The following is a 22,076-nucleotide window of genomic DNA, read 5'->3' as shown; positions in this document are numbered from 1 at the left end:
ATACCATTTGTCTGATAATAAATGTTGGAAATGTAAAGAAACAGAAGGAACATTCTTTCACCTCTGGTGGACCTGCCCTAGAGTCAAGGCTTTCTGGGAAATGATATATAATGAGTTGAAAAAGGTATTTAAGTATACCTTCACAAAGAAACCAGAGGCCTTTCTTTTAGGCATCGTCGGCCAGAGGGTGTTAAAGAAGGACCGAACATTTTTTATGTATGCAACAACAGCAGCAAGGATTCTAGTCGCCAAGTACTGGAAAACCCAAGATCTACCCACACTGGAAGAATGGCAGATGCAACTGATAGACTATATGGAGTTAGCAGAAATGACTGGCAGAATCCGAGACCTGGGAGAAGAGGTCGTGAAGGAGGACTGGAAGAAATTCAAGGTCTATTTACAAAAATATTGTAAACTGTATGAGTGTTGAGAAAGATGCAAGATTATAAATAATATGGCACCATTAAATTAGTTGAAAGGAATATGAAGATAAGTGAAAATATATGAAAAGTTAAACTTTGGTTAAATAATATGTTAAAATTAAGCTTTTAAGATTTGGGTAAAATTATTTAAAATTAGGGACATAATATCTGAAAGTTATAAAATAAGAATTGAAACAAGGTGATAAATTGCTGGATAAAGTTTGATAAACTTGGAACGCAGGAACGAGAGACGTGAGGAAGTCCAATGAAGTGAAGAAAGTATGGTTATTGTAAAGTTATATGTCATTTTGTTTGGTTTTTATATTGTATTAAGAAAATCTTGAATAAATATCTTATAAAAAAAAAGGAAACAAACTTGCAAGACGTTTTCGTCTTGCAAAGCAAGCCCATAGGGAAATACGTCTTGTGAAGCAACTCAAAAAAACAAAAACCCTTTCGTCTTGCGAGTTTTTCGTCTGGCGAGGCATTCGTCTTGCGAGGTACCACTGTATTTGGAGTACTGGAGGGAAGACTGGGGGCCAGTGGAAAAATACAGGCTAAGCTTCCTTTCTAAGCTTGGGCCTCACCTGGGATAGTGGTGTTAACATTTCAAAAGATCTTGATGGCCCATCTGAGAACCTGGTCCTGGGTCCTGGTCCATGCACAGAGCTTGCCATGGTGATGGGTGTACACAAATTATTATTATTATTATTATTATTATTATTATTATTATTATTATTAATAATAATACCATCACCATTGGCCATGGTGTCCTCTGTCTAAGTTTGGGGTGGGTGACGCCGCTTTGTGGTGCTCCTAGTCCTTTGTGGATGAGCATCTCCACAGGGTGATGCTTGGAAAGTGCTCTTTGACCCATGGAGCCTTCAATGTGGGGTTCCTTGGGGTTTGATTTTATCCCCTAAGAAACATGAAACCACTAGGTGGGGTTATCCAGAGATCTGGGGCACGTTGTCAGCAATTTGCTGGTGACACTCAGTTCTCCTTGATATCTGCAGGTCAGGCGGTCAATGCTCTGGAGCAGTGTTTTGCCTCGATAATGGACTGGATAAGAGCCAACAAATTGAAGTGATGACTTTTGTAGGTCAAGAATTCATCTTGTCAGATAAGAGAGAGAGAGAGAGGGTGGTTTTATGTATTAATTCAAGATTAGACTCAAGAAAGGATTCTTGAGGTGGAAGACACGATAGCTGAGACAAAAATGATAGTGGTTGGTGTCATGTGACAAGCAGTGTCATGTGAGAGCAGAAGCAGCAAAGCAGGCTGGGAAGTGCTGGGACTGCACAATCATTCGAGCCTACTAAAGTTATTCAGGCCTAACTGCTAACTGTGGAGTCAATCTGACATGGGACTCATTCTCCTTATAAGTGGCAGCCTTTTTCTCTCTCTGTTCTCAGGAAGATTTCAGTCAGAGTCCGTCTGCCTCAGTTGTGAGCAGAGTCAGCATGTAATCCCAGTCAAACTGTTTGGAACCATGTTGCTTATGAAGAAGTTTACTTTAACTCAGTAAAGCTCTTATTCTTTCACTGAAAAACTCTGCATTATTAATTTACGCTGCGCGACAGCTGGAATTTATGCCTCAAATGAAAAAAAGTGGAATTTTTTAAAAGAAGCTTGAAAAATAACTGGTTGAAAAACATGATGGGAAAATAATGTTAATGGTAGACTACAATGGAATTTTATCGGAGACTTCTGGCAAAGCACTCTCACAATCAGGTCGGGGAGAAATGCCCCTGATGACTCGAGCGCCTCCCCATCGCAGCAAGGCAAGGCAAGCACAGGGAGAAGTGACTGCTCCCAAAAAGGTCTGAGAGGACACTTCAGACCGAAAAGGGCACCAAACAGCGCAAAAAGGGGCTTCAAGCACAAGAGTAGAAGAAGGGCTGGAGAACCTCAGCGCTAAAAAACGGGTCAACCTTGCAGCAAGACGCCCCAAGGACTGACGTGTGTAGTGTTGAACTCTCCATTTTATAAGAGCAGCCGGACCCTGCATCTCAAATAAATAAAATAAGATTCGGACCAAAAAGGAGCTCAAACTAAAAACTCCAAGCTCATGGATGCAGAGGTTATACATATTTATTAAGAAATCTCGGCCGAAAGTTTAAAAAAATTTACTTACCAGAACTTGGTGCCCCGTGCCACTAGCCTCTCTTGGTAAGACACCCCTGGAAGGAGGAGAAAAAGACAGGAGAAATGAAAGCATTGAGGAATTGAAGAGAGGGTGGCAAAATGGCGATGACTATAAAGAAAAGATGAATCATCCATCATCCTTAGCCTGTTTAAAATGGAGCCATAGACAAAATAATAGAAGGGTCTGCAGCTCTGACTGCAGTGATAACTTGTAGTGGGGGATGTAAATGCTTTAAATATTACATCCTGCAGTGAACCGGAAGCCGCACCTCGGTTGTCGAACATTTCGGAAGCTGAAGGGGCTTCTGGAAAGGATTACGTTCAACAACCAATGTTTGACTGTAATGATAACAATCTTTTACTCTTATAATGATAATAAATAATTACAAATTTATTTATTTATACAACAACTGCGGTAAGGATTGGAAAAATAAGTAGTGTAACGGATCTGGAGAATTTTCCTGGGTTTATTCTTAATGTAGAATGCTGAATGGGAGGAGTTCTAGAATGCCTGACCTCACAAAGGAGGTGGCTCTTAGCCAGTGGGAGGATGAAACACCCTTAAGAAGAAATTAGAGAAAAGGTATCCAAACAGAAAAAGGTCTGGAGGGTGGAACACTTTCCAAATGAGCTGTGATATTTGCAGGGTCTCATTCCAGGGCCAAAAGGTCACTAAGAAGAAAAATGATCAGGAGCTTTTCTAAAGTACTGTACAGATGGTTTTTCTCTTTTAAATACAGTACTAGAACTGTGGGTCAGCCAATGAAACTGACTGGTGGTACATTCTAGCGCCCCCTAATGGCTTTGTGGCCAATATCAACCACCAGACAATCTATTTTTTTTAAAAAATAATTTTTATTAATTTTCACAAACAAAAACACACACAAAAAAAACATACACAAACAACACATGACTTCCCCATACCTCCCCTTCACTGCACCCTTGTTTCCAATTTTTTAGCAATCCTTCATTCCATTTTTATATTTAACTTCCCTCAGGTTTTCTTAACTTAAACATTTACAGCTGTAATTCTCTGTTTCTTATCCCTTGACATTTTATCAGTCTGAAATTTTACAACAGTTCTTAAGATATATTTTGAATTTTTCCCAGTCCTCTTCCACTGTCTCTCTCCTCTGATCACGGATTCTGCCGGTCATCTCTGCCAGTCCCATAAATTCAGTCACCTTCGTCTGCCATTCTTCCAGAGTAGGTAATTCTTGCATCTTCCAATACTTTGCCAAAAGGATTCTTGCTGCTGTAGTTGCATACATAAAAAATGTCCTATCTTTCTTTGGTACCAATTGGCCGACCATGCCCAAGAGAAAAGCCTCCGGTTTCTTTGCAAATGTCCACTTAAGGATTTTCTTAATTTCATTATAGATCATTTCCCAGTAGGCCTTAATCTTTGGGCAGGTCCACCAAAGGTGGTAGAAGGTTCCTTCACATTCGTTACATTTCCAGCATTTATTATTGGGCAAATGGTATATCTTTGCAAGCTTGACTGGGGTCATGTACCACCTATAGATCATTTTCATTATGTTTTCTTTCAAGGCACTACATGCCGTAAATTTAAGACCTGTGGTCCATAACTGTTCCCAGTCAGCGAACATAATATCATGACCTAAGTCTTGTGCCCATTTGATCATAGCTGATTTAACCGTTTCATCCTGTGTATTCCATTTCAGCAACAAGTTATACATTTTAGACAGATTCTTAGTATTGGTCTCTAACAATTCTGTTTCCAATTTTGACCTCTCCTTCTGAAATCCTAGTTTCCTGTCCTGCTTAAAAGTCTCATTTATCTGATAATAATGTAACCAGTCTCGAACCTTGGATTTTAGTTTCTCAAAGCTCTGTAATTTAACCTTTTCACCATCATATTCTATAATTTCACAATATTTTGGCCAATTAGAGTCCATGTTAAGTTTTTTCACCGCTCTAGCTTCCATTGGTGACAACCATCTGGGTACAGATAGGTAGCCGTGTTGGTCTGCCATGGTCAAAACAAAATAAAAAAATTCCTTCCAGTAGCACCTTAAAGACCAACTGAGTTAGTTCTAGGTATGAGCTTTCGTGTGCATGCACACTTCTTCAGGTATCTGAAGAAGTGTGCATGCACACGAAAGCTCATACCTAGAACTAACTCAGTTGGTCTTTAAGGTGCTACTGGAAGGAATTTTTTTATTTTGTTTTAACCATCTGGGTGTTTTACTTTCCAACAAATCCTTATATTGATTCCAAACATTATACAAAGCTTTCCTGACAATATGATTTTTAAAGCCTTTATAAACCTTTGCCTTGTCATACCATAAATATGTGCGAGATAACGATCTTGATAGCTTGATCGTTGAGCCGTGTACTCAGACAGCTTTACGATCCCAATCAGTCATTTGCAGCGTCCGGCACGCTTCCTTCTAGCTGCGCACCAAAGTCTGCTGTCTCTTTGGTCACGGCTTAGCAGAGTAGCACACAGCGGTGTAAAACAGTCTTTTTCTCCCTTGCTCCATGCAAGCATACACAGACAGCTTCGTCTATTTACAGCTTTTATTCAAACATTTATCCATCACTGCTTGCAGCCATGTTAAAACATGTCCGTCTCTCTCAAGACACACAGAGAGAACAACAAGATACAGTCTCCTCCCAGACTCCTCCCAGCTTCTACAGCTGACGTCAGAAAGCTGACGCACAGCTCAGAACACTTAACCAGTTAAGTTCTGAACTCCCACACACCCCCTTGCGTTGCTTTCTGACAAAACCTGTGTAACATCTTCAGCAACACCTTGTGAGATCAATCCCTTCCCCAATGCCTTGCGCCCTACCTTGGCGTACCTGTTGGGCATCTGTGGAATCACCTCACAACTCTCAGAATCGCACTGTGCGAAACTTACCCACGTACCTGTGGCCTGGTACCTCTCAGGTGGAATACCCTTGGTTGTGCGACTGGATCGCCTAGGCACAAACTCTGGTGTTTCCTCTGGCTCACTGTCACCAGCAGGTGTGTCCTCTGCATCACGGGATTCTCCCTCGACTTAAAGCGTCTTCGAATCCTTTCCATTACACTCACAGGAGAACTAGGCTCACTCTTGGACTGTCCTTTCCTAACAACTTGTGGAGACGCCCCACCCTGCTCCTGACCCTGGTCAGTGACCTGGTCGTCATCAGCAGACTCAGCCTCTTCTTCCTCCTCAACAGAACTGTCCTCTGGATCAGAGAGACATTCTGAAAGAACATCACGCTGTGCAGAAATCTTTGGCCTTTCATCCTGCTGACAGAATTCAGCGTGTTTACTGATCAGCACCTTACTCTGATCACCTGACGGATAAGCAAATCTCCATGCACGAGCGTCTGGCTCATACCCACAGAAGATCATTTTCTGGACTTTGGCTCCATCTGGCCCTTGCAAAGCCTTAGGCACAGGGACAACCGCAGGAGATCCAAACTTGCGCAGAAAGTGAACCTGGGGTTTGCGGCCATTTAACAACGAGTACGGTGTGTCACCTACCAGTGAGTTGTAGACACGATTCCAGGTGAACGACACACAACGGATTCCCTCCAGCCAAAACTTTGGAGGTAACCTGGCTTCTTTCAGCATCACCTGTCCAGCCTTAACCAGAGCTTCACTCCTCAGCTCTGCCACCCCCCTCTTACTGGGTGAAGTAACTGTGTGACGTATCCCTCTTCTGTGAAAGAACTGCTGCAAAGCAGAACCAGTGTACCTAGCATTTCTGTCACTAATGATCGCTTGAACCCTGGTGGAGAATCTCTGTTCCACCCCCTCAACCCAGCTCTTGATCAGCTGTGCTGCATCCTCCCTGGATTTGAGGCCGTGGGTCCAGGTGCTCTGCGAAAAATCATCCAAAAAGGTTAGCAGAAACCTGGCCCCTCCCAGGCTTGGTTCCTTGACAGGATCGGCCAAATCTATGTGAACCAGCTCAAAAGGTTTAGTGGTTACCCGTTCCACCTTTGGGTAACTGCACCCCCTCACCTTTGCTTGCTTGCATGTGGTGCAACTAATGGCACGTCCACAATCCCTAATTTTACACCCTCTGGTAACCTCAGGAAGCACTTGCAGTTCTTCTAGAGAACTATGATTGGTCCTCTGATGCCATGCACAAGCACATTGAACATGAGTGGGAACTGTAGCACGCTGCGCCTGTGCTCTCTCAACCTTCCCCTCACCCCCAAGAGACGTTTTAAGAATGAAAAGATCATTCTGCCCCTTCTTAACCGTGGCAAGTAACCTCCCTCCTCTGGAGATTGTGCAGACATCATTTTCAAAACAAACTTTGAACCCCTTACTTAACAAATAAGGCACAGATAACAAACAATGATCCCCCTCTGGGATAACACAAAACTGCAGCGTCTCCTGCAAAACAGAAAGGAAAACGTTAGTGACAGTTTTAATCTGGGTTCTCTGTCCATTTGCGAACATAACAGTTTGTCCGGCCGGAATTGCCGTGCAATTCCCCATCTTGACTGCAGATGTCTCTGGAACCATGTTGCGGTTAGCTGCTGAGTCAAGAACAAAGGCCATTTCAAAACTTTCCATCCTGCCGTCTTCGAACAATGCCATACTCGCAGAGACTTGATAAGCCCCTTCCTGTTGTTTACCACGACCACCTGGCTCAGTTCCACGCCTGCCTGTCTTCCCAGGCCTGTTGCCATGGAAACCCGCCTGGTTCCCATGAGAAGTGTCCTTGCAAACATCCTGCATCGGCTCTGTGCTCCGGTGGGGGCAGCTGCCATGCAGACGTTGTACTCCAGTGGAAAAACACTGCCCGGGGCTCCTCCCAGCTGGCCTGGCCTTCCTTCTCCTGGAACGGCACCTCCCACCAGCCTGGCCCCTGCTGAAGTTGCTCTCCGCTTCAGCAACAGTGGAAAGTTTCTTAAACTTGCCTTTGGAACTCTTCACCCCCCCGATCTGCCCAACAGTGCTCCTTGAGACTGAAGTACCGGGAACTGGGGCCGCAGTCATCTTGGGGCTCTCCATTTCTTCTCCAGGGCCCTGGCCTCCTGCTGCAGTTTCACACAAACTTCGCAGCACCTTCCAGGCAGCCCCTGGTGTCTGTACACCTTCCAAATGAGGCCTCAGTGAAGCATCAACGCATGCTCTGAGCATATTCAGCTCTCTTTGCATTCTCTGCTTGCCATCTCCAGGCACCGCAGATTCACAGCCTGCTTCAGCTGGCTCTGACTGGCTTCCTTCCCAAAGCCCAGTGACCAAGAACCAGCCCCTTATTCTTCTGCTCCAGGTTGCCCAACCTTTTAAAGTGAGCTTCTCCACCGGAATGTCTTGGCTCTCTGCCATTTTCTTCCCGTTCTCCCAAGGGGGCCCAAGCTTACTTACGATCAGGTACAGCTTCTCTGCCTCACCCTTCCGTGGAGAAACGATTTTTCAGCTGCCTTTTAGCTTTTAGCTCTGTCTCTGAGCAGCTCTGCCTTCCAGCATCAGGCAAGACCCACTGAAAGCAGCCTCCGCCTCCGGCTAGCTTCCGTGCCGACTTCAAAGCGTTCCTGGAGCTCACACCGACTGTTTTACGAGCGTTTACTGACCTTCCATAACCTGTGCGAGATAACGATCTTGATAGCTTGATCGTTGAGCCGTGTACTCAGACAGCTTTACGATCCCAATCAGTCATTTGCAGCGTCCGGCACGCTTCCTTCTAGCTGCGCACCAAAGTCTGCTGTCTCTTTGGTCACGGCTTAGCAGAGTAGCACACAGCGGTGAAAACAGTCTTTTTCTCCCTTGCTCCATGCAAGCATACACAGACAGCTTCGTCTATTTACAGCTTTTATTCAAACATTTATCCATCACTGCTTGCAGCCATGTTAAAACATGTCCGTCTCTCTCAAGACACACAGAGAGAACAACAAGATACAGTCTCCTCCCAGACTCCTCCCAGCTTCTACAGCTGACGTCAGAAAGCTGACGCACAGCTCAGAACACTTAACCAGTTAAGTTCTGAACTCCCACATGCATGCCAGCCAAAATTATTATCATACCCTTCCAGGTCTAGAATGTCTGTATCCTCAAGAAGTAGCCATTGCTTCAACCAGCAGAAAGCTGCTGCTTCATAGTAAAATCTTAAGTCCGGCAGAGCAAAACCCCCCCTATCTTTTGCATCAGTCAAAATCTTAAATTTTATTCTGGGCTTTTTGCCCTGCCAGACAAATTTGGATATATCTTTCTGCCACTTCTTGAAACAGTCCATCCTATCCAGAATTTGTAATGTCTGAAATAAAAACAACAATCTCGGCAATACATTCATCTTGATAACAGCAATTCGGCCTAACAAGGAGAGTCTCAACCTAGACCATATGTCAAGATCTTTCTTAACTTCCAACCAACATTTCTCATAATTATCTTTAAATAAATTCACATTCTTAGATGTTAAATTCACCCCCAGATATTTCACTTTTTTTGTTATTTCCAAACCAGTTTCCCTTTGGAAACTATCTTTTTCCCCCATCGTTAAGTTTTTTTCCAGCACCTTTGTCTTCTGTTTATTTAATTTAAAACCTGCCACTTGACCAAATATTTCAATTATTTCTAAAACTCTTTTTGTACTGGCTTCTGGCCTTTGCAGAGTCAAAACCAGGTCATCTGCAAATGCTCTTAACTTATAATGTTTAGCTCCGAGCTGTATTCCTTCAACCAGCTGGTCCCTTCTAATCATATTCAATAACACCTCCAGGACTGATATAAACAATAGAGGGGATAATGGGCATCCCTGTCGTGTCCCTTTTTCTATTGGGATCTCATCCATAACTACACCATTCACGATTAATTTAGCTTTTTGCTCAGAGTATATTGCACCTATACCGTTTTCAAAGTTTTGGCCTACCCCCATCCCTTGGAGATTCCTCTTCATAAAGCTCCAAGAAATATTGTCAAAGGCTTTCTCCGCATCCACAAAAATCAAAACTGCTTTTCTATTTATGTCAGTCTCCAATAGTTCCAAAATGTCTATAATGTTCCTCACATTGTCTGACATATGTCTCCCTGGGGGAAAGCCTGTTTGGTCCTTATGAATCTCCTCTAGCAACACTTTTTAAAATCTTTTTGCTAAAATGTCTGCAAAAATTTTATAATCCACATTTAAGAGTGATATAGGGCGGTAGTTCTTAACTACCACCAGACAATCTAGAGGTTCTTTAGATTCCACTGGACGGAGGACTGACAGACTCTTAGGTAGAGACAAGCGTTTATTAATTGGTAAACATCAGCAAAGAAATTGACCAGCACCGTAGAATAAGAGTCTAATCCAAAGCCAACAGCAACTGGAATAAACTACAGAGCTAGCTGGTCATGACTACAAAAGGAGGGAAAGTTGCAGTATGAATTTGCCTGCAGAGAGAGAACACCCACATGCTTTATTTTAGTAATAAAACCTTTGTTTGAGTGTTTTACACCAGTCTCGTGGTCTCATAGTTCTGTTGTCTGCCACCAGAAGAAAAACCCCTCTAACAGGTCATGGGTGCCAGTCCTGAGTGGGCAGAGACAGAAGGTGGAAAATAACCCAGAGACTGCAAGCAACTCAGCAATGATAATAGTGTTTTACTCTTTTAATGATAATAAATAATTATAATTTTTTTTTTATTTATACAACAACTGCAGCAAGGATTGGAAAAATAAGTAGTGTAGCTGATCTGGAAAAAAAACATTTTCCTGGGTTTATGCTTAATGTAGAATGCTGAATGGGAGGAGTTCTGGAATGCCTGACATCACAAGGGAAGTGGCTCTTAGCCAGTGGGAGGATGAAACACCCTTAAGAAGAAATTAGAGAAAAGATTGTTATATGGCAACACCAAGGTATCCAAACAGAAAAAGGTCTGGAGGGTGGAACACTTTCCATATGAGCTGTGATATTTGCAGGGTCTCATTCCAGGGCCAAAAGGTCACTAAGAGGGAAAATGATCAGGAGCTTTTCTAAAGTACTGTGCAGATGTTTTTTCTCTTTTAAATACAGTACTAGAACTGTGGGTCACCAATGAAACTGACTGGTGGTACATTCTAGGGCTGTGTACAGGTGCTGTCTTGCCAGCGCCCCCTAATGGCTTTGTGGCCAATATCAACCACCAGACAATCTAGAGGTTCTTTAGATTCCACTGGACGGAGGACTGACAGACTCTTAGGTAGAGACAAGCGTTTATTAATTGGTAAACATTAGCAAAGAAATTGACCAGCACCGTAGAATAAGAGTCTAATCCAAAGCCAACAGCAACTGGAATAAACTACAGAGCTAGCAATATAAGCAATAAGCCAAAAAACCTTAGGCAACAATAATCATAATACGGATAGAATAGGAACAGTTCTTCATGTCTCCTCAGCCGAGATCTCCCTAAGCTGCTGGCCCTTATATAGTCCATAGTGAAGCTCTCATGCCAAGCTGGCAACAGATGTAATTACATTCCCATCCTTTGATGTAATGAGGTTCCCATCCTGCACTGCCCCAATCACCCCACACTGCCGGAGGGAAAGGCGCAGGCCGTGGGAGGCTGTACCGCAGCCCCCATCCCACCCCCAAAGCTGTGGAAGAGGTGCTGACCGCGGGAGGCCCAGCAGGCTGCTCCGGGGGCCTGAGTCAAGCCACACCACCCAGGCGGCCCCAACCTGGCCCATAGCTGTCAACTTTTCCCTTTTCTTGCGAGGAATCCTATTTGGAATAAGGGAATTTCTCTAAAAAAAGGGGGAAAGTTGACAGCTATGACCTGGCCCCAATGCCGGGAAGGAGGTGGGGGCCGCGGCAAGGCCTAAGCAGGCCCCACCATGGCCACAATCCCCTGCCCATCCCCGGGGGGAAGCCATGAAGTTGAGCCTGGGCTGAAGAGCACCGGCCCTTCGCCTGGCCCTCACCCCACCCCCAACTGGGGCCCATTGTCCTGCTGAGATGGGGGCAGGGTGACAGTCACTCTGCAGCAAGGTGGGTGGCACCTGGCAGGTAAGCCCCCCGCTGTGTCGCAAACCCCTGGAGGGGGGTGTGAGCAGAAATTACGTTCCCATCCTTTCACTTCTTCTCAAACAGCCACGTTCCTTATATTAAAGCTACAGCTACATTGCAAATCAGAAGCACCACATTCTGTTTTATTCCCTGGTGCCCTGCTCTGATTCATGGGCCCAGTCTGTCAGTCCAGATCCATACCAGGATCCAGAAAATTCAAGTCTTTGCAATTCCATTTGCTAGCTCAGATGGCTTCAAAACGGAATTAGACAACAGCCCTCTTCCTTCTTTCGTTAAGCCACAGCATCAGGTGTCAGGCTGGGTCTTGGCAGACTTGGAGAGGCTGTGTAACAGCTTCCTCTCTGCTTCTTTTCCAGCTCCAACTCATGGTCTCCATTCCATTGGATTTCTATGCATCTCACGGAGACTGGATCTTGTACCCCATCATTTCTGATGATCAGGAGGTAGTTCTATAATTAAATGTATATACCTTCCATCAAAGGGACACGGGTGGCGCAGTGGGTTAAACCACAGAGCCTAGGACTTGCCGATCTGAAGGTCGGCGGTTCGATTCCCCGCGATGGGGTGAGCTCCTGTTGCTCGCTCCCTGCTCCTGCCAACCTTGCAGTTCGAAAGCACGTCAAAGTGCAAGTAGATAAATAGGTACCGCTCGGGGGGGGGGGGGAACGGCGTTTCTGTGCACTGCTCTGGTTCGCCAAAAGGGGCTTAGTCCTGCTGGCCACATGACCCGGAAGCTGTATGCCAACTCCCTCGGCCAGTAAAGCGAGAGGAGCATCGCAACCCCAGAGTCTGCCACGACTGGACCTAATGGTCAGGGGTCCCTTTACCTTTACCTTCCATCAAGGGTGGTGACCCTCCAAATGTTATTGGTCTACAACTCCCATCGTCCTCAACCATTGACCACGATGCCTATGATGCAGGGAGTTGACACCCAGGAACATAGGAAGACCTCATAGATCCCACAAGATCTAGTAAATGGTGAACATCTTAATGGAGTCCTGCAAACGAGACGTCCAGGAGTTTAGAGAGGAATAGGATGCAAAATGAGAAAGTGCTATATTACCTAAAACAATTTTCAAAAATGCATTGGAATCCATATAGAACATTTCTTTTGGTTCAAAACTGAGATTGATCTAGCAAAAGAAAAAGAAAGACATTTCAGTTATATTGGACTCAACAACCTCTTTACGGGAAAGGATGGTCTAATACCGATAGACCCCACTCTGTACCTAATGTGCTCATAGTGTTATTCTCCATTTGTTCATGTCTTATTCTTACTCAGACAAAACCAAGAGGATGGCGAAGCTAGCGCTTGCAAAGCGTAGAGTGTCCAGAAGGAACATAGCGTCCAGAAAGCGTAAAGCAAAAGCAAATGAAACTGGTGGTCTGTATACAGCACAGTCATATGGACTGAGGTTTCTCATAAAGTAGAGGAATGCGCGGGAAAGGGAAGTTGATGGAGAGACGGGCAGGGAGTGGATTGTGCCAGGGAGGAGTGCTGAGAAAAGCCCCCACAGCTCTTTGGGTGCCAGAGAGCCACTAAACCCCATAGAAACCCCAGGGGTGAGCCCGCTCTTTGGTGCTGGCTGCTGTGTTCCTTTAGTGTGTGCAGCCAGGAATGGCTGTACAATTAGGCAGAATGAGGCAGTTGCCTCAGGTAGCAGGTCTGGGGTGGGTAGAGATGTGCAGACCACACAAGCTGCACTCCACCTCCTCAGTTAGTCTGCTGCCTTATTAGCAACATTGAGATAAGAGCCAATGGCCAGCCCAGCCCAGCTTGTGTATGTGGGATTACGTGTTTGGAGGGAGCATCTTGTCATTGGCCGGGGGGGGAGGGGCAGAAGGTCGTATCAAAGGCTCCTGTCTTCTGATCCAGACATTGGTCAGAAAAGTTTCCACAAGCAGCAAGGCATCTCGTCTCCACCTGCTTTTATCCTCCCAATTGCCCACCCCCTGAACAGTTGAGTGTCTCTGGCTGATGGATTCCACAGCATATGGAAACCCTTTTTCCTGGAGTGGCAATGGTATGTTGGCTACTGATGGCTAAAGCAGAAGTTTCTTTCTTCAAGCATCTGCTATTCAGGACTTGGTTACATTCTTCAAATCTCCAACGGGTGAAAGATTGATCGTACTTGAGATTTTCATCTTTACTGTCATGACACTGATGGTTTTCATTCTCTGTAAGTACACAATTGGCATATGGTGATACTTCTGTCGTGGGCTTTGCTTCAATGCCAATAGCATTTCCAAAAAGAGATGGCAGGCTCCACCTTCCATTTACTCCTTTCATCTCTCTTTGATTTTAGGGGGGGGGAGTTACAGCTGTCACCCAGTGAGAGCAATGGCTCTGTTTTGTTGAGAGCCAGTGTGGTGTAGTGGTTAAGAGAGGTGGACTCGTAATCGGGTGAACCGGGTTCGCGTCTCCGCTCCTCCACCTGCAGCTGCTGGGTGACCTTGGGCCAGTCACACTTCTCTGAAGTCTCTCAGCCCCACTCACCTCACAGAGTGTTTGTTGTGGGGGAGGAAGGGAAAGGAGAATGTTAGCCGCTTTGAGACTCCTGAAGGGGAGTGAAAGGCGGGATATCAAATCCAAACTCCTCTTCTTCTTCAAACTCTTCTTTGTTCTCCCTGAATAAGTGAGTCCCAGCACTTGGAACAGAAGCACAGCCTAACACAAGTCCCTGGGACACCCTGGACAATTCCCTTTCCCAGCTTGCAATTCTCTCCTCCTTTCCCAACTAAATCTCATTTGGTATGGGAGAGCCCCCATTTCTGGTCCTCGGCACCCTGCCTTCTGCTAGGGCTCCAGTCCCTTCAAGGAAAGTGTTTGGGGAAAACAGGCTGCAAAGGATAAGGCCATGGCTAATGTGGCTGGATCCAGAGCCTACCTAAATATCGAGATATATGCAGGGCTTTTTTCAGCCAGAATTCACCAGGTCTCAGTTCCGGCCCCTCTCAGGTGGGTGATGTTTCCATTCTAAGAGAACAAGGGAGGCATTAATGGCGAGTTTGAGTGCCTCTTTTCCCAGAAAAATAGCACTGGATAGATGAACACATGGCCTATTTGCCTAGCGAGTTCGCTTTTAAAGTAAGCAAAGCTCAGGGAGAGGGAGTCAAGTGCTCCAAGAATTTGCATATTTTAAGCATATGGCAGAGCACGAGGCAACCTGGCAAATGCAAGTCTGTAGGACAAAGAGGACAGGTGTATCTAGACACCAAAAATCTAAAGCTCTCTAAGGAAGGCCAACTATCTGGTGAAGAAATAGCAGGCTAAATGGAAACAGGACTTCGGACGACCAAGGCAGCCACAATCAAGGCATGGGAACCCTCAATCTAAGGGCTGAGAGCAGAAAATATTAATAGAAGTCGTTTTCATGTTTTGCTTGATTTGATATTTTATTTGCCCTTCTCCCTAAGGACCCGGGGCACGTTATAAGTCAGCAATTTAAATTCTATATTAATAGCAGTTTGAAACCAAGTATCCCCTTCCCTAGCTTATCAGATTAGTGTGCCAGAACACAATTTCTTCATTTCTTTTCTACCTCCCTCCTTCTTAGATCGGAAGGAACTGAAAAAGAGAGAGGAGCTTCAAGTGGCGATGGATATGATACGAACTGTTGTTGTTGGGACTGATCCAATCTACGAAGACAAGGATGGTAAGCATTTTATATGCACATCCACACTTTTGCTGTAACATGTTTAAATTAAACGGAGTTCAATTCCTGTAGTTAAATTTTGGGTTCATATTGCTTGAGCAATACATATATTCAGTGAAACTCAGCACCCAACAGAGTTCATCACTTTTTCATTGCTCAGCAGAAAGAAAAGCAGACGGTTGTGATTCTCACATCTCCCCACTAGAAATGCTGTCCTCCCCCATCACACTGTAACTCACGTCCCCCCCCCCCACTTCTCCCTGCATGTCATCACCAAAGCTGCTCTCCGGGGGGTGGGGGGGGACGACTTTGGAACAGATTGGAGGGAAGGGGATGGAAGATTGCATTGCACAAGGGAAAATCCTTGCACTGACATTATATCCCACATCACTAAAAGAGTTTCAGTGCCTCTATTTTCTTAGATCTCACAAAGCATAATTGAAAACTGCAAAGTATTCTTTGTATATTTGGCTTTCCTGTGGAATTCAAGGCAGAATTGCTTTGTGACCCTGTGATTCCCAGCAGAAAAGGAGGAAATAGGAGGGGAACATCAGAGATACTTCATGAGCCACTTTTAATATGAGAACAGGATAGTGGACTGCATGGCTCTTTGGTCTGATCCAGCTGCAGGGGTCTTCAGAGGCTTTTCGTTGGTGATCTCAGCCACAGAGAATCAAGTCTGCCCTTATATTCATACGAAATCCATCCTGGAGCTCAGCTTCTTGTTTCAGGCTTGAGTGTTTTTAAGTGTTTGGAAATGGTTTCCTGATATTTGCAGATTGCTATTTCAGATACTCCTGCCTTAAACGGTTTCAAATCTTTTAGACTTAGAAATACTTGCTGCAGCTCAAAACATATCGGCGGAAATGCAGTATTTTGCCAACTTAAATGATCAACTGCAAAAAGAAATTGGTAAGCTACCCTACGATGCTGAAAAATTGTAGTGCAGTGGGAACCCGCCCTGATTCTGCACCAGCTGAAAGCCCCTCCTCTAGCTGAAAACTCTTAGAGCCAGAGCAGAGTGCTGCCCTCCTATGCATCCACCACCCGAGGGAAACATTAGATATATTCAGATCAGCTCTCCTGAACTGTCAAAATGCTTTGAAAAGAAGACACAGAAAGCTGCTCTCACTTCTATCATCTCTTTCGGGCCAGACTGTAGCAGGCCCTGCGCTACCCGGGAAAGCTCTGCTGGATGGCAGAATGGAGGAAGCAAAGCAAGTCTTCTTTGCAGCCTTCACTGCCACTTGGTGGGCTCGATGATGAGCCCTCACCAGGAGTCGATTGCATTCCACCAGATTTTTCCTCCACTAGCGTAAAAGCCATCTCCCAGCATCTTTCTTTGCCCTAACCTCTGCAGTATATCAGGGGGCCAAACAGGCTGCATGAAGCAGGAATGGGCACTCAGGGCCAATCATGTCAATGGCCCAAGCCAAGGCAGAGGGCCCTCTGGGTAGTTGCACCTGCCCTGCGGCACTCCCTCCCACCAGATGTCAAGGGGAAAAACAACTCTCTGACTTTCAGAAGACATTTGAAGGCAGCCTTGTTCAGGGAAGTTTTTAATGGTTGGTGTCCAATTCTGTTTTAATTTGTTGGAAGTTGCCCAGAGTGGCTGGGGGAAACCCAGTCTGATGGGCAGCGTATAAATAATTAGTGCAGAATGCCGCGGCGAGACTCCTTATGGGGTCTTCGCTTCGAGATCACATTCACCCGGTGCTATACCAGCTGCACTGGCTCCTGGTGGAGTACAGGATCAGGTTTAAGGTGCTGGTTCTAACCTTTAAAGCCCTATACAGCCTAGGACCCTCGTACCTACGGGCCCGCCTCTCCTGGTATGTCCCACAGAGGAGCTTACGGCCTGCAAATAAAAACATCTTGAAGATCCCAGGCCACAGAGGCTGGCCTCAACTACAGCCAGGGCCTTTTCGGCCGCGACTCCAATCTGGTGGAACGCTCTGTCACAAGAGACTAGGGCCCTGCGGGACTTGACATCTTTCCGCAGGGCCTGCAAGACAGAGCTGTTCCACCAGGCCTTTGGTCAGGGCGCAGCCTGACCCCCCTCCTCTGGCAATGTGCACAGAATTTTGCTTAATGGTTGCCATCAATTTGATTTTAATTAATTTTTATAATGAAATGTTTTTAGAATCGTTGGATTATTTTGATTGTTGTTAGCCGCCCTGAGCCCAGCTTCGGCTGGGGAGGGCGGGATATAAATAAAATTTATTATTATTATTTATTATTATTATTATTATTATTATTAGGTTGTTCCAGAGCTTGGCCAAAGTTCGGCAGGAGACCAAAATCCCCCAGAGCCATTTGGGAAGCCCACTGGATCCATCCTGTCAGCTCAAGCAGGGAGACTGCTGGGCAGCAAACTGGGTGGTAAACCAGCAGACTCCCTCATCTGTCCCAGTTGCCCAGTGCCAGGAACACACACTCTAGATTCCCACCCCCACCCCCAGCAGAGAGCCTGGAGAGAGAAAGAGAATTTTGATAAGCCACAGCTACTCCCCCCCCCCAACCTTCAAGTCTGCCCTGATGCTGCCCTGAGTATCCAGGTGGAAACAAATAGGTGAGGCCCCAGGGGTTCAGATAAGGCCTGTGGGGGGACCTACATCTTTTGTCTATTCCCTCGAATAAAAGCTTCTTGACTGCGTTCCTTTTCCAGCTCTCCCCACCCAGGTATTTACTGCAGCACCAGCATGGGTTGGAGCATTAATGTTGTTCTTGTTTTAATCTTTCTGAGCTTCCTAGATGAATATATGTTATCATGTGGCCACAGGAATGAACTTAAGAAAAATAACTGAAATCTGCACAGACAAACAAGGTGGTCCCCATTAATTTCCCTATTTCCCCCCCCCCTCTACTTCCTCCATACATGGCTTGACTCAAAGATACCCTTCTTGAAAACTTGAACAATGGCTGGGTCATATATGAAAGGACCTTCTATTGGTTTTCTATTGAGATAGGCTCATGGACGGATGCCCAAAAAAACTGTGAGCAGGAGGGCGCCAGGCTCATTTCTGTGGAAACAAGGGAAGAACAGGTGAGCATCAAAGCTGAGTACAGGAAGGTAGGAGATCTCCTTGAGCCAAAGGCTCCTATCATCACCATCCATTTAAGAAGCTTCAATCCCCCTGTATGCGGTCAAGACAGCAACTCCATCAGTCAAGCCAAGGGGTGGGTGGGGCAGGGAGCAGCTGCTACCGTCTGGGACTCACTGAGGTTTCTTGGAGCTGCTGAGCTCTAATAGAATGAAGCTGGCAGTCAGGAAAGAGGTCTTGGAGGAGGTGAAGGATGAGATACTTGAGGGGCATCTATCCCTTGGCTTGCCAGTAAATTCTTCCTCTGCTCTGTGAGATGTACTGAGTGCTTAGAAGGAAGGCTTCGCTCACCACCCTAACCCTCTGGCATGAGAGTATCATGGAGATTACTCTAGAGGAGCTTGCAGGGTATATCCCTCTCCCAGCACCTTAGCCCTGGCAGAGGAGCTACTGGGCTGCTACAGGGCACAGACATGTGTGAGACTCCATCATCATGCCATCAAGTATCCCACAAGCAGACTGATTCCAGTGTCTTTGGAGCCAACCAACAAACATGGCGGCGGAAATTGGAGTATTTGCCACACAGGTCACTGTCCTGCTAGGTGGTTCCAAGACCAACTCTTCTGTGGCACAGTCATTTACAGCATTTGGAAATTTTAACTCTGTGTCATGACTGGAAGACATGTGTAGCCTGTCTCGGTGAGGGCAGGTGAAGTTACCCTTCCCTACAATATTTCCTCTTTGGGATGCTTCCTTGATTCCATCATCATCATAATTGTGGTCAGGGGGACAATACCACATCCACTGTACGAAATTATTCTTGCTGATGGGAATACTATGTATAGTTTTGATCACTGCTTCCTCAATATATGTGGATTGGACCTTCAAATGTGACACCTGCTGCTTTTAAAATGTGCTTGTTTTATGCATGATTATTTTCTGTCAAGGGCTATAGTCTCCTAGAGAAAAGGACATTGTCTTAAAAGATTTTATTTGTTCTTTCTGCACCCCTTCCCTAGTATTTTATAAACAAGCAAGTAGAAAGACATCAAAAGTTTTTTTGGATTGGAGTCTTTAAAGACAAGGGAAAGAAATGGTCGTGGCTGTCAGGAATGGAGGCTGCAGTCCAGTAAGTTTCTGAAGAAACATTTGTTAATGGCATGCATTCCAAAAAGTTGCAGGTTCTGTTTACATAATTGATTTGTTCACTCTCCAAATATCTTTTGCCATGCACTTTTCTCTGCTACCAAAGATCTGCAGATGTAGTCCTCCACATCATTGTCCAGGTGAGCGGCTGCTTCTTCTCACAAGGTTGGAGAGGCAGGAAGGCTGCTCTTCCTGCTTCTCTAACCTAGTGAATGTGGTGATTCAGAAGAGGGTGAGGGCATCCTTTTCAATGGGTTGTGCTGCTTAGCTCAGCTACAAAAGGACTTGCAGGAACCTCAACTGAGTGACACTCTCTTTAGGAAAATATTTCTACAGTTATCTGCTAAACAATCTGAATAACTAGCAATCTCAGAACTAAAATGAGGCAAGTGTGTGAGAGAGCGTAGTTCACGTCACTCTCTTGGATAGAATCATAGACACATAGAAACTGAGTGTTGGATGAGACCCCAAGGGTCATCTAGTCCAACCCCCTGCAAAGCGGGAATCACTGACAGATCCGCAATAGTTTTGGGTTGTTTAAGACAGTTCATGGTTCCCTTTAAGTACCTTACAGTTATTTTCAACCCGTGTTGATGGATTGACAAGGTCAGAGTAAGATCTCACTCATCCACAGCTTGGTAGTAGAACAGCGAGCTGGTCTGGCATTTATTACCAAGACTGGATGAATAGAGGGTCGCTTTCTCCTGGAACAAAACCCAATGGCATTCATCTCCATTGATGCACCCAATACTAATCACTTAACCTTTTTGGCAAAGGCATTGAGTAAAGTTCACAAAAGGCCATTGGAGTTGGATAATGCCAGCTGGGAACTTAAACCCTGTATGCCAGTGGTTCCCAGTTAGCTAAGTAGTACAGACCCCTTCTTTTTCAGAAGCCAAGACCCATGGGCCCCTCTACCTTTGAACATTTGGATATCTCTTTGGCAGTTTTTGTTATGTGAATGGTGTAATGGAGCCGCTGGGTGGGTGGTCCTTGGACCTCCAATTGGTGAATCACTGCTGTATGTGAACTTTGACTTGATCAAAGGGCACATCCAACCTGTCAGGAATGATTGGTGAGTGCTAGCAGAGATAAGAGTCTGGGAATCCAGCCATATTTACAGGATTTATTGGTTTCTTGTCGTTATTTACAAGAGCTCTGAAAGTCAGCCTCCATCATGGTGAGTCAGTTGCCTCGACTGAAGAAGCCTTCGGTTTCCCCCAGCATATCCACTTTCTGAGCCCAACCCCCTTCCTTCCTCTGTGACGAGAGTGGCTGGGCCCCGGAAGTGGCTCCCCCCTCTCAGATTCATTGCCTCCTGACAGCCCTTCGTCACCTTCCTCATCCGAGGAAGACTTATGCTAATTAACGGAGACTTATCTCGGTATTCTCTCCCCCTTCTCTGCCTGCAATTCCCTGACACAACCCAAACATCTCATGGGAGTAAAACAACACCTACTACACCATTATTACTAATATCAATTGAGTAGATTCATGGAGAGTTAAAAATGGGGGAGTTCAAGAATACATTTACCCAGAATTTTAGTGTTCTGTAGTGGGACTTGATTCAATATACAATGGGCACTGGAGAATGCAAGGCCTTACCAGAAGTGACAATAAGCATGGGGCTATAAACCATGGATAATTGATTAGAGTAAATATATATATATATGAGAGAGAAATCATATCATTCCAGCCATCTCTATAATGGCTTTGTGGTTATAGATTATATTTTGTATTTCAGTTGTAGCCTTAGCTATTTTTGTTTCTCTATAGTGTCATTGCCATCCTTGTGCATAAGGTGAGTGATAGATGTGAGAGGACTAACAAAGTTTTTATTTGCTCAGAACAATCACTACTGTGCTAACTTTGCTACGAGAGAGTAAGGATCTCTCAACACCCAAAATGGTACACAGCAGATCTGAGGAGGATGTGGGTGCATATGGAGAGGAGAGAGGGGCGGTTCTGTTGCAGAAGTGGAAATTCTGGCAATAGCAGAAGTACTGCATGGGATACTACACAAAATTGTTAAATAAATTGACTGCAAGTTCTTGTGTGTACCACTGAGCCTTCCACAGTGACACCCTCTTTTTTGTAGTTTCCTATGAGGAATCACTTCATATCAGAAGAAAATAGTCTTGACCCACAGTTGTGGTTTTTTACATGGTTAGATTTCTAAAATCTGGGGAGAAAAATCCATCACAATTGTGGGTGGATGTGAAGAGAGAAAGAGCTGAACATCTTTTTAATGGTAGAAGGCATGGGGAGTGAGTGAGGAAGTAGACATCCAATCTTGATTGATCAGTCCTGCTTTTCTTTTCTTTCCTTTTCAGCTACTGGAATTACTATGAGCCAAATTATGAAGCGAACCATGACTGTGGTGCAGTGTCCTATGACTGCTACTATGAAAGATGCTGGATGGCATTCGAATGTGATCTGCAAATACACTATATTTGTAAGAAGGTGCCTAATGATGCTTGGCTCTAAGAAGACACCTTAAGATGAACGTAACTGGATCCCATGATCACCACCCAAAACCAAGAGATCACCCCACGGTTTTAATGCACAACCCACACCCTGCCACCTAGATTATGGGACTCTCTGGCACCAACCCTCAAACACACATTGAAAAGACCTTAATCTGCAAGCTCAAACATAGATGGCTACGAAAATAAAGAATGGAAGGGTCCAGTCATA

The 22,076-nt window shown here is 45.2% G+C and overlaps 1 protein-coding gene across 4 annotated transcripts; it reads left to right on the top strand.

The window, feature by feature from the left end:
* Positions 1-10,283: 10,283 nt before the first annotated feature.
* LOC309341209 (CD209 antigen-like protein D) lies at positions 10,284-22,076 on the top strand. 4 transcript variants are annotated; one of them, XM_081860751.1, is made up of 9 exons: positions 10,288-10,383; positions 11,890-11,976; positions 12,816-12,917; positions 13,603-13,713; positions 15,091-15,189; positions 16,015-16,101; positions 18,159-18,235; positions 19,253-19,362; positions 21,713-22,076. In XM_081860751.1, the coding sequence occupies exons 3-9, from the start codon at positions 12,830-12,832 to the stop codon at positions 21,864-21,866; spliced, it is 726 nt and encodes a 241-aa protein (XP_081716877.1). In that variant the 5' UTR covers positions 10,288-10,383; positions 11,890-11,976; positions 12,816-12,829; the 3' UTR covers positions 21,867-22,076. The 4 variants fall into 4 exon arrangements, with proteins under 4 accessions (XP_081716879.1, XP_081716878.1, XP_081716877.1 ...); XM_081860750.1 differs by having other exon boundaries at positions 18,084-18,235; XM_081860753.1 differs by lacking the exon at positions 19,253-19,362 and having other exon boundaries at positions 10,284-10,383.

The sequence above is a fragment of the Podarcis erhardii genome (assembly GCF_964252035.2).
Source record: "Podarcis erhardii genome assembly, chromosome: 4".
Lineage (NCBI taxonomy): Eukaryota > Metazoa > Chordata > Lepidosauria > Squamata > Lacertidae > Podarcis > Podarcis erhardii.
The sequence above is the reverse complement of the archived record's forward strand: the minus strand, read 5'-3'. Positions and strand labels throughout refer to the sequence as shown.